Raw genomic sequence first — 12,165 nt, 5'->3', positions numbered from 1 at the left:
AAAAATATGAACACACACATAGTATTTATTGGAATGTTGATAAAGAAAATACAATGTGCTAAAATACTTTCCTATTAATACAAGTTGTTGATAGACAATAAGTCGTAAAAATAGAAATTGAGAATATTAATAAAAAAAAATAGAAAAAACAATTTTATATATTCATATTTTCCTTTCTTAACTCAGTGTTCAAGATTAGAAGTTATGTCTTATATATATTATCTGTACATGTGCATTGGTTTATAACAACCAATAAGCGAAAAAGAAATACCAACATAAAAAACGATAGAAAAAAAGCTATAATAGCGCCACCGCTAGAGTTTATCTTAAAACTATGAGTGAAGAAATCTGTAATATGCTTTATCTTTTGTGAAAGCTCCAAAAATCGATTAAAGCAGAAACCGGTAAAAGCGCACGCGTCGTACAAAAGTTATGTACATATCAGCTGCATTTTATAAGCTTCATTGATAACGCTGTATTAAAAAATCAGTGCTATTTTATTATCGATAGTCTTCCAATGAAATATTATTTGAATCATATTTAATGGCTCGTAATAATCGTACGAAGGTATATCTTGGTTACGAAGATGACTATGTGATAGATAAGCATCGTAATCTAATTAATTTTACAACTAATAAAATTGGTGGATTTCCAGTGAGTATAAGTAAAAAAGTTCGTTAAAAATTTTATTTTACATATTGCTGCTTTTTATATATAGATTAGAAATTTAAAAAAATTAGATAATGAGAAGTTTTTATGTTATATTGCATGTTTGTACAATATATTTGTATAGTAGATAAAAAAAAAGAAAAATAGTCATTTGATACACCCTTTTACAAATTTATATGATATTTTTGCACAAATTGTTAACAATTTTTATGTAGACAGATAAAACCAGATATTTTGTATTGTTCTTTATTTGTTATTTTTAAAATAGTTATTCAAATATTCTTAAAAAAATATATATATATATTAATATTTTATATAATTTCTCTACATCATATTCAATAAATCAACACTTACTTATGTATAATATTTCTATGGATAGGACTGGCATGGAAAGAACACACTGTCATCACCACAGTGTAGACTTTGCGGCTTACACCAACTCTTGGCTCTACAATTGTATGCTCCACTAGAAAATTCTAAATACCATCGCACACTTTATATATTTGCATGCATCAATCCAAATTGTTGGAATCACAATGAAAGTTGGACTTGTTTGAGAATTCAGTCCTTGGAGAACGAAAGTAAAACAAATCCATCCAGTGAAGATGGCACAAGTGTATTACTTACAAAAACTTGGTTGGCAGGAGCAGATGACTGGGGCGATAACTTGAATGAGAATTCTTGTGAACACAATGGAAATAACATGCTATCAAATGTTCCTATTGATTTTAATAATTCCATGCAATCTGCTATTGGAAAAGATTTTGTAGATGATTTTGCTGTATTGCAAGTAGATGACCCAAATGCGAATAGGTTTGTCATTGTTTATTTTATATGCGCGTTATATTAAATTATGTATAGTATACAATATATATATATATATATTGATATATATATATATATTGATCTATATCAATCATATTCCTTAGTCCTGCAAGTATAGAATCACCAATTGGAGGAGCTGTAGGAAAAGTAGATTCTCCTCAAGCATCTGCAGAAATAGAAGGTGAAGAAAGTGAAGTTGTATGCATTGATACTCCTACCCAGCCACAATGTGACTTGGTCAGTTTGTTACATGAAGTAACGCCATTCCCAATAGAGATTGAGTCAAATACAGAAGAGAAATACTTTTTTACTGAAATCTTTATTTCTGTTGATGAAGAAGTTTCCAATATTGATGTACCACAACATGTTCGAGAGTTACTTTTAGAATATCAACATACCAATCCAGATTCATCACCAACAGAATCTAATGATTCAAAAAATGCTGGGACAGATATAGAGAAGTATGAAAAAACTATTCCATTGCATGGGGATGAAATGTTCCATAATTTCGTCAGTCGCATACAAAATAATCCTGGACAATTGCTAAGGTACAAAAACTTTAGTTATCTTGTTGACTGTTTATTTTTTTTATACAAATAAAATATATATTTTATATTCTTATTTTATAGATACTGCAGAGACAATTCTGGAGCTTTACTATTATATCCTATAAGTGGTTGTATTGGAAAATGTAGACATTGTGGAGCAGAAATGACTTTTGAATTACAAGTATTGCCAACACTTATACCAAAATTAACATTGCAACCACAAAATGAGGAAAATTTCCAAATTGAATTTGGTACAGTTCTGATATTCACATGTTTAAAAAGTTGCTGGTCCTCAACTGATTCATACAGAGAAGAACATATTATTGTTCAAGCAGAAAGATTATAGTGATTATGTTGTTTTAATCAATTCTATAATATAGTATGGAGACATAATTTTGGTAAAAATATAGTAATTTTATTTCTATAGATAAATACCGTCCATATAGTTTGAAATGTCTGTAATACAATGAAAATGTATTGAAAATTATAACAAATATGCATTTTAAATAATTTTTAAAAAATTAATGAAAATATTATATAGAAATTACATAATTATTTTTATGTAAATATCTATAGACCTTTAACTTTATCAAAACGTTGTGTATTTAATTATTTATTATATTTTTGTAATTTCTTTGTTTATTATTTTTGTTTATTATATTATTTTTTATGATAAAATAAGTTTGCCTTTGTTTTTATAAATGACAACACTATGACAAATTAATAAATTTGTCGTAATAATATATTAGTTTTTCTTTTTTAGTTTCTTCACTTGTAATTTTTCGTAACATATTGTCTTCAATTTTAATTCTCAATATTTTAACATATTAAAGCATAATATTTTGAAAAATTTTCTTATAATACTTTGAGTAAGTGGCCATTTAATTTGATTTTAATACAATGCTTATAAAATTACCTAATATATTACATACTATGTAATGGTGAACATGATAAATAATATTAAATATAATTCAAAGCAATTGGAATATAAAATACGAGAAAGAGTATATAAAGTTCATAAACTATAGATTATTTCCAATAATTAATTTAACTTAATCTTATAATTATGAACAACGATAGTAGATTAAATCACTTAAATATTTTGAAGTGATTAATAAAAAGAATTAAAAACTTTAAAATATATAGCATGATATAAAAATAAAAAAATTAAGCATTTCGAAGTTTAATTTTAGTGTAAAAATATAAGGATACATTGTAATTGATATGTAAATAGAGAAAGTTAAGTAAAAATAAACTTGCTCATTTTTCTTGATTTCAAATTATAAAAAACTTCTAATGTGAATTAAATATAATATGAGCACAATTATTTCATTTATAAAATAAGTTCCATAAATAAATATGAATTAAATTTATGAATATGAGTATTTAATTTTGAGTAATACAAGTTTCATTTATAAATTCTAATTCATATATTGCCGTTATTTTTATTTCACTATTTGATTCTCATTGTTCCTTCAATTATTTAATCCAATTCTTTAATTTGTTGATTTTTTTTTGGAATGTATATGTTCTATGTTGCATTAATTTAGTATTCATAATATAGGATAAATTCTAAAGTAATTTGTATCGTACTTAATTTTTATTTTATAAATTTAATTTTACAAATTAAACTACTTTATTAAACAATTAACAAAATTCTGATATCTAAAACAATACTTATTTATACAATTGTAAGAATTTATCTGAACATAATGATTATCAGTGTATTTGTTTTTATATGTATATATTATTATAGTATAAAATATCAGACCTATGAACTAAAGGGGTTTATTTTCTCTATACTTTTGGATTTTGTATAAACACTGAATTTTATATATACTTTTATTATATAGTAATTAACATTAGTCTTCACACGCAACAACTTCGATGCATTGAAATTAGTTGCAATAAAATTGTTTCATATAATACAATACTTTTATGCATACAATAGATTTTATAAATTATTATAATTCTACAATGTATTAATTATTTTAAAATAAACTGTTCAGATAATATACAATGTAAAAATAACATATGCGAGTTGTATTGTTTAGATTATAAGTCTTTACTGGTCAAGAAATGTATCAATATTGCATAGAAAATCTTTTAATGTAATTACAAATTTCTTTTCAAAGGATGTTCACACATATATCCTTTATAGTGAAATGCAGATTCAGATAATTTTTCTAATGTTCTATCATTTTGGAGTAATTCGTTATTAATTATAATCTCTTTTAATAATATTACTTCCTTAAATGCCTGTTGAGCAACATACATTGCTATATATCTTTCCTTTTCGGCATTTCTAATTCCTGTACAATAACTCCTAGATGCACGTGTTACTACAGCAATTGTTACGTATAACTGAATTGTAATATCAGCTAGTCTTTGTAATATAATATGTTTAGAAGATATTTCTGTTCCATACGTTTCTAATAACATTGTACTTATATCTACTAATATTTGAAGACATTGTTCAATTAAAGAACATGCCATTTTGAAGGATAAATGTGCATATTCAAACAAATATAAATTTATTTTTTTGTTAGAAAATATTTGTTTTAGAAAATGAATAGGATTTAGTAAATTATTTCTTGTTTTAACAATATCTTCATGAAAATCTATTCCAACATATTGCAAACCTAATAAAGCTATATATATTTTTTCATCAATAGCAGATCCATCAAATAAAGACAATCCTAAAGCATCCTTATAAACTTTCATATATGGATTATCTTTCATATAGCTTTCAATTCCAATCACCTGCAATCCTTTATAAATTTGTTTTATGCATTCATTGGCACAATAGGTTTCTGTTACAGCCTTTTCTAATTCCAAATCTTGATTTTCATAAAGATCACCTATTGCACTAGTAAATAATGCAACGCTTTCCATACAATACAAACTACATGTTATTAATCCAACAACTTCTTGTACTGCTTCAAATTCATACATATTTTTGTCAAGATGTTTTCTTCCTAAAATATTTTTGTTCAATAAAGACAAAAAATGTCGTAAAATGCCAATTGCTTCTCCAGCAACCTTATTGTTTCCAGGAGTATATACATCTAATAAAACATCATTTCCATTACCCATTTCACCTAGTATATTTGCTTTAGGAATATATGTATTTTTGAAGTCAATTGTACAAATATGTACTTCCTGCTGACCTATTGTATTAATAATATTGCTACAAGTAATGCCTTCATAATTACTTTCTACTATATATGTGGATAAGAGATTTGATGAAAAATTCTTTTCATCAGATTGAGCAATAACTAGAAAGAGATTAGAATTTGATCCATTAGCCACAAATTCTTTCCTGCCATTTATTATCCAAAAATTACCACAATCTGAAAGCGATGCTTTGGTTTCAATGTTTTTCATATTAGGACCACTCATAACTTCAGTAATACAAACTGTTGGTAATAATTCTCCATTGCCTATTTTAGGTAAATAATTTCTTTTTTGTGCTTCATTACCAAATTTAGAAATTAAATCAATAGGTATAATATTATTTTTAACAAAGGTTGTAGCTAGCCAAGGAATAGATCCTAAAGTTTCTAATATTTTAAGAGTTTCCGCTTCAGACATATTTAATCCATTATATTTTGCATCTATTCTAGCTCGTAAAATATCAAGTTCTTTAAATTTTTGAAACACTTCTGTTGTAGATATTTCATTTTTATTTATGGAAGATATGTAATTTTCAAATGGTTTTATCCATTCAAAAAATTGTTTGTACCTTTCAGAAGATTGTGGTTCAGGAAAGGTCATAAAATCGAAGTCAAACTTACCAACAAATAAATTTTTTAAGAATGGTGGCCTTCGTTCTAATTTCTTTTTTTGTTCAGATAGTCTTATTTTCTCTTCAAATGCTTCTATATTTCTCATATTTTGAATATTTCTTTTGGACATATAAATTATTGTTGATATATATCGATTTCCATTGTAACATATTTTTCGTGTCAACATTATATATCGCTATTATCGTTTATAATATACAAAATTCGATAAATATAATTATTAATAATCACCGATAAGGTTAAATTTGCTCAAGCAAGAGCTTAAACAAAACCTATATCAATGTAGTATAAATTTTAGTTACCTATGTTGTCGATAGGTTTCTGTCGCTTTTCCTTTCGCTTTGAGTAAGATTTAAAAAAAATACAAAAAATAATGAATAAAATCTTGGAATAAGCAAATTAATAAAATACAAAATTTATAATACATAATATTATTATTATTAGGTTGTGTAAGAATCTTTGTGAGTCAATTTTTATCAATTAGATGAAGTTAAGTGAATGATGGAATTATGCGCTTTGGTAATTAAATACATAAACTTTCAATTTTTCTTCAAAGTGATATAAATATTAAAATAAAATATCTTATCTAACCTTTTTGTATTTAAAGTATCATCGAATTCTTCTGTATATCACAAGAATTAATTTGTTTTTTTACAAAAAACGTAATTATCTATAATATTGATCCAAAAATTAATTCTCGTTCCAATCGACTAATAATTCTAATAATTCTACGGATAAAAATGAAATATGTGTAAATTTTTAAAAGTATGCATTCGCTTCTTTTATAAAAATTATTCTTTCCATAAACTCTTTATAAAGAAATAATAATCATTCACTTTAAATTTAATAAATGCGTTTCCTTGAACAATTTTATATACGTTTCTCGTATGTATTCCGAAATATTTAATATATATAATATATAATTAGTAAAGAATAATCGCAGCAGCTATTATTCTTGAAGTTCATTCTTTTTAAATAGATGGTGTACTTATGATCTTTTTACCATTCTTTGTCAACGAATTTTGAATATCCATTATCCACGTATTGATATTACATGCAGTTAATATATACACATGTAGTTAATTAAATTATAATTAATTCTAATATAATCTTCAAACAGATTTATAATAGGGTGACGATACTTCATTTTAACCAAGTATGAAATGAAAAGTATGAAATGAAAAGTAGTAAACAGTGTAATTTGTAAATATACAAACTAATTAAAAGCTAATTTTCACATTTACATAAATATATGAGAAGTAAAAATGCTTACGTATACATAAATTTATCAGAAGTAAAAATTTTTACATATATGTAAATGTATGAAGAGTAAAAATTTTTACGTATACATAAATGTATGAGAAGCAAAAATTTTTACATATATATAAATGTATAAAAAGTAAAAATTTTTACATATACATAAATGTATGAAAAATAAAAAAAAATTGAAGATTAACGATAACGATGTATGACATTTTTTTTTTTTTATATAAATCAGAGAACGAATAAATGAACAAATAACATAGAAAAGTTAATTTTTAATATTTACTATTAAATAAATTATATATAAAATAATTGCATATTCATTATTTAAGATGGTTTAAACGAAAGTTTTTTCAAAAATGTAATTATATATTTTTATATAATAAACAAATGCAAAAAGAAGAATTCGTCTCTCTTAATGGAAAAGATTATTTATTAATTTAGTGTCCTAAGAAATATATATTCCTATAAATTCATATAAACAAAAATTTATTTATCATGCATATAGTAAAACATACATTGTATATAAATTAATACAATCTAATAATGTAATCGATGTTTCATATACTTATTATACTATATATGTTTATACTATATCTATTTATTTAACCTTATATTAAAGTCAGCAGTTATATACTTTTTTGTAGGAACAAACATCTTTTTTTACTGAGCTTCTTGTCTTATAAAGTAGCGTAGGAATTAATGTTTTTTATCGTACAAAAAAAAAAAGAAACTAGCAGTTTAACGGTATTTTAAACACGTATTCTTAATTTCGTCATATGCAAGAACTCCATTACATTTCAACCTATGAAGACAGTTAATTTCTAACAAATATCGGTTAAAGAATTTTAACATTATACAAGTAGACGATTTGAAATTATAAGGAAATATGTTACTTATAACAGCTTCAATGTGCGCGTTTCTTTTTGGTTGGCTATATTATTATAAATTACGAATAAATCTAAGCTTTTTATTAACGACTTGTTATTATAACGTAATATACTCAAAAATAGCTATTCAAGATATAATAAACGACAAAATTAATGCCAAAAATAATAAAACAGGTACGATCTTTTATATATTATTCATTTAGTTTAAAAAGCAACAAAAATAATAATTTAAAATCGCATTTTAAAAATTATACAGTACGCATATGCGATTTTTACAAATTTTTCATTTGAATTAGTAGAGAAAAACATCAAGAGCTATCTATACTGGATTTCTTCTAAAGAATTGGATATTTTGTTTGTATCATTTTATACATTTGTTAATCTATTGATGTTATTTTTAATAAATCTATTAGAAAATACATATAAAAGTAAATATCAATTTTTTTAATGTTTCAAAGAAAGAAGAACATTGTATATATTTCTATTTTAATAAAAAAAAAAAAAAAAAGATTTACAAATTACTTAAAGCAATTGCTATAATCGAAAATTAAATTATGATACAGATATAATCATCAGAATATAGATATAAATTTTATTGATAATTTTAGTTTAATATATAATAATTATAGATAATTATAGTTTCACAATAAGTATTAATCCTGATTAAATTATTTTATTTTGTAAGATTTGTTACCAATGCCTGAAAAAATTGTTATTGTAACGGGTGGTTCTAGAGGAATTGGTGCTATAGTTACAAAAATGTTGCTACAATGTCACATGGAAGTAATAATTGGTAAGTATTACAATAAAATCTTGTTTATACATTTACAATTAATAAATTATTATTATAGCCTGTCGAACACCTGCTGCTGGAGAAAAATTAATTTCACAAATCAGAAAATCTGGTATTACTTCAGGAAAAGCAAGAGTTTACAAACTTGACAATGCTTCGTTGGAATCTGTAAAAGAATTTGTTAATCAAATTAAACTTAATTATAAAAAAATACACATTTTAATAAATAATGGTAAAAATAGTTAAATATGGATATATATGCATTTTAATAAAAATTTGGGTATAACTAATAATTTCATAATCAATTTACATATTTTTTATAGCTGGTATAATGTTTACTCCGCGTGAAGAAACAAAGGATGGTTTTGAACAACAATGGAGTGTAAATTATTTAGCACACTTTTATTTGACAGCATTATTATTACCTCTACTGAAAGCTGGCAGTCATCCACAAGAAAACAGTAGAGTTATTAATGTTTCTTCTTGTGCTCATTATGCTGGACATATGCAATTCGATGACATAAATTTTAAGTATGACACATTTAATTTAAATAAATCAATAATTATAAACTTTAAATACAGATTAAGTTTTTTATAACATAACATTGTACTGATTAGAAAAAATTTCAATACATATGCAATGTATGGGCAAAGTAAATTAGCTCAAGTAATATCTACAAAACATTTACAAAATCTTTTTAAAAAGAACCAACTGGGAATTCAAATGTATGCGGTACATCCAGGAGTTGTTAATACAGATTTATTTCAACATTCTTATATATATAAATTTAAATTTTTAAGTAAATATATAATAAAGGTAAGTTTGACTGAAATTCTATATTTTTGTACTATTATAATCGTTTATTGATAAATAAATTATAACAATTGCAGAGTCCTGAAGAAGGAGCTATAGCAATAATCTATGCTGCTACAAACGATAAAATTAAAGAACGTGGCGGCATTTATATTAATAATTGTAAAGAAACAAAAGTAAATCCTATAGCTTTTGACAAATCTGTTCAAGAAAAATTATTCCATCTATCTCTTGAACAAGTGCAATTGAAAGATTTTTTTCAATACATTGATATTTAATATTGTTGTATTTTTATATTATTATATTTTTATAAATACAACATTATAAATACAAAATATAAATATTATGTAACATTTAATATCTTAATATGCAATAATATATAACATTTCTTGTAAAATTTTCTTAAAAATATTATAAATTTACTAACAATATAACAATAATAATAATAATAATATTATTATTATTACTGTAACGTTTTTATAATTAAAAAAAATTTTATCTAACTTCACACACTATACTACTACAATATAACATGAGAATATTAAATCTTACTGTTTATTATTTTATAAATGTAATAAAATCGTTGTTTCAATTATTTTATTTAATATTAATATAAAATGTTGTTTAATATCCTTCTTCACAATAAAATGGTTCCATAAAAAAATACTTTTATAGTAAAAACTATACTACATGACTACATCGAAATGTTCTTATACGTTGATCGTTTCATGTAAAAATTATTATGGAGTTTAACTAATAAAAACGCAAAAAAACAAATAAAAATTGAATTAGTTAGTTTACCATCAGTTTTGATTAAATGATTTTGCTATTTTGATTCTAAAAATATAAAATTATATTTTTAATATAGATTTTAAATCATCACTACAAATTATTCTTACTTTCTTTAATACTGAGTCAATAGATGACGACCGAATGATTGAATGTCGGCACGATTTCATAACCTTTAAGGATTACAGATTTAAAAACAAAAATTGATACTTATAGTTGAAAAAAAAACTTGTTCTAATTTTATTTTAGAGAGTTCGTTTATTCAGAAAAATAAGTTTATTAATTATTAAATATTAATTATTAAATATTAATTATTAAAATGCCGAAAATACGTACGGAAAAAGTATCTCGTGTACATAAAGAGGTTACAAGACAAGGTAAAGAACTTTTTTAATTAATTTTTTCACTTTTCTTTGTATGAGAAATTAGATTTAATTTTTATATTTCGTAGGTATTCAATTTAATAAGGATTTTGGTCAACATATTTTGAAAAATCCTCTTATTATACAAAACATGGTTGATAAAGCTGCAATTAGATCGACAGATGTTATATTAGAAATTGGTTCTGGTACTGGAAATATGACAATCAAAATGTTAGATAAAGCAAAAAAAGTAATAGCATGTGAATTAGATCCAAGAATGGTTGCAGAACTGCAAAAACGTGTACAAGGATCACCTTATCAACCAAAATTACAAATAATAGTAGGAAACGTTTTGAAAACAAATTTGCCATTTTTTGATTTGTGCATTGCTAATATTCCTTATCAAATATCATCTCCATTAGTATTCAAGTTACTTTTGCACAGGCCTATTTTTAGGTAACTAATATATTTATATGAAACTGAATAATATGAAAATATTTATCTACTTAAATGTTGCGAAAATTAAATATACATGTGTTGTTCTATTTTATGACAAATTGTTTTTTTTTTTAGATGTGCAGTACTTATGTTTCAAAGAGAATTTGCAGAACGTTTGGTTGCAAAACCAGGCGATAAATTATATTGTCGTCTTAGTATCAACACGCAACTTTTAGCACGTGTAGATATGTTAATGAAAGTTGGAAAAAATAATTTTAGACCACCACCAAAAGTAGAGTCAAATGTAGTTAGAATAGAACCTCGAAATCCACCACCACCAATTAATTACCAGGAATGGGATGGATTAACAAGGATTACATTCATAAGAAAAAATAAAACGCTTTCAGCTGCATTTAAACAAACTACTGTAATGACAATGTTAGAAAAGAATTATAAACTTCATTGTAGTTTAAACAATAAGGTACTCATCACTTTTAATCTCTATAGAAATATTTTTTCAAGATATTTTTCTAAATTAATCTTATTACATTAAAATATAGACAGTACCAGAAGATTTTGATATAAGAGAAATGGTAAATAAGATATTGCAAACTGCTAAAGCAGAAAATAAGCGAGCTAGAACTATGGATATTGATGATTTTATTAGGTATGTAAAAATTATAATATATCTGAAGTTTTGTTGTATGAAGTATATTTTTTGTTTCTAGCCTCTTACATGCATTCAATGCTGAAGGAATTCATTTTACATGAATAAAGAAAAATTCTTGTGTTTCATTTTCTTTAAATGATCAAATTGTGAAGATCATCAGGATTATATAAAAAATCCAAAGAGAAAAATAAAAAAATATTCATTATGTTCTTTTATAAGAAATATTGTAATATTTGTAAATAAATATAGATATTTTTTTTATATATGTGTAGATATTTATATATGGATGAAACTTTTA

At 23.9% G+C, this 12,165-nt stretch overlaps 4 protein-coding genes across 5 annotated transcripts; 3 read left to right on the top strand and 1 right to left on the bottom strand.

The window, feature by feature from the left end:
• Window positions 1–319: 319 nt before the first annotated feature.
• LOC124949904 (programmed cell death protein 2-like) lies at window positions 320–3,375 on the top strand. 2 transcript variants are annotated; one of them, XM_047495768.1, is made up of 5 exons: window positions 320–654; window positions 1,049–1,250; window positions 1,314–1,482; window positions 1,599–2,042; window positions 2,124–3,375. In XM_047495768.1, exons 1-5 carry the CDS (start codon window positions 544–546, stop codon window positions 2,386–2,388), a joined length of 1,191 nt encoding a protein of 396 aa, XP_047351724.1. In that variant the 5' UTR covers window positions 320–543; the 3' UTR covers window positions 2,389–3,375. The 2 variants fall into 2 exon arrangements, with proteins under 2 accessions (XP_047351724.1, XP_047351723.1); XM_047495767.1 differs by having other exon boundaries at window positions 321–654; window positions 1,049–1,482; window positions 2,124–3,373.
• A 682-nt stretch (window positions 3,376–4,057) lies between these two features.
• LOC124949902 (complex I assembly factor ACAD9, mitochondrial) lies at window positions 4,058–6,147 on the bottom strand. Its single transcript, XM_047495758.1, has one exon. The coding sequence runs from the start codon at window positions 6,015–6,017 to the stop codon at window positions 4,158–4,160; it is 1,860 nt and encodes a 619-aa protein (XP_047351714.1). The 5' UTR covers window positions 6,018–6,147; the 3' UTR covers window positions 4,058–4,157.
• A 1,573-nt stretch (window positions 6,148–7,720) lies between these two features.
• Window positions 7,721–9,980, top strand: LOC124949752 (dehydrogenase/reductase SDR family member on chromosome X-like). Its single transcript, XM_047495409.1, has 6 exons — window positions 7,721–8,175; window positions 8,687–8,794; window positions 8,853–9,026; window positions 9,118–9,325; window positions 9,413–9,611; window positions 9,686–9,980. Exons 1-6 carry the CDS (start codon window positions 8,001–8,003, stop codon window positions 9,884–9,886), a joined length of 1,065 nt encoding a protein of 354 aa, XP_047351365.1. The 5' UTR covers window positions 7,721–8,000; the 3' UTR covers window positions 9,887–9,980.
• A 434-nt stretch (window positions 9,981–10,414) lies between these two features.
• On the top strand, window positions 10,415–12,132 carry LOC124949753 (probable dimethyladenosine transferase). Its single transcript, XM_047495410.1, has 5 exons — window positions 10,415–10,774; window positions 10,849–11,215; window positions 11,333–11,678; window positions 11,758–11,864; window positions 11,926–12,132. The coding sequence occupies exons 1-5, from the start codon at window positions 10,717–10,719 to the stop codon at window positions 11,966–11,968; spliced, it is 921 nt and encodes a 306-aa protein (XP_047351366.1). The 5' UTR covers window positions 10,415–10,716; the 3' UTR covers window positions 11,969–12,132.
• The last annotated feature ends 33 nt before the right edge of the window (window positions 12,133–12,165 follow it).

This window comes from Vespa velutina, chromosome 6 (assembly GCF_912470025.1).
Source record: "Vespa velutina chromosome 6, iVesVel2.1, whole genome shotgun sequence".
Taxonomy (NCBI): Eukaryota; Metazoa; Arthropoda; class Insecta; order Hymenoptera; family Vespidae; genus Vespa; species Vespa velutina.
This window is presented reverse-complemented; position numbering and strand designations above follow the sequence as displayed.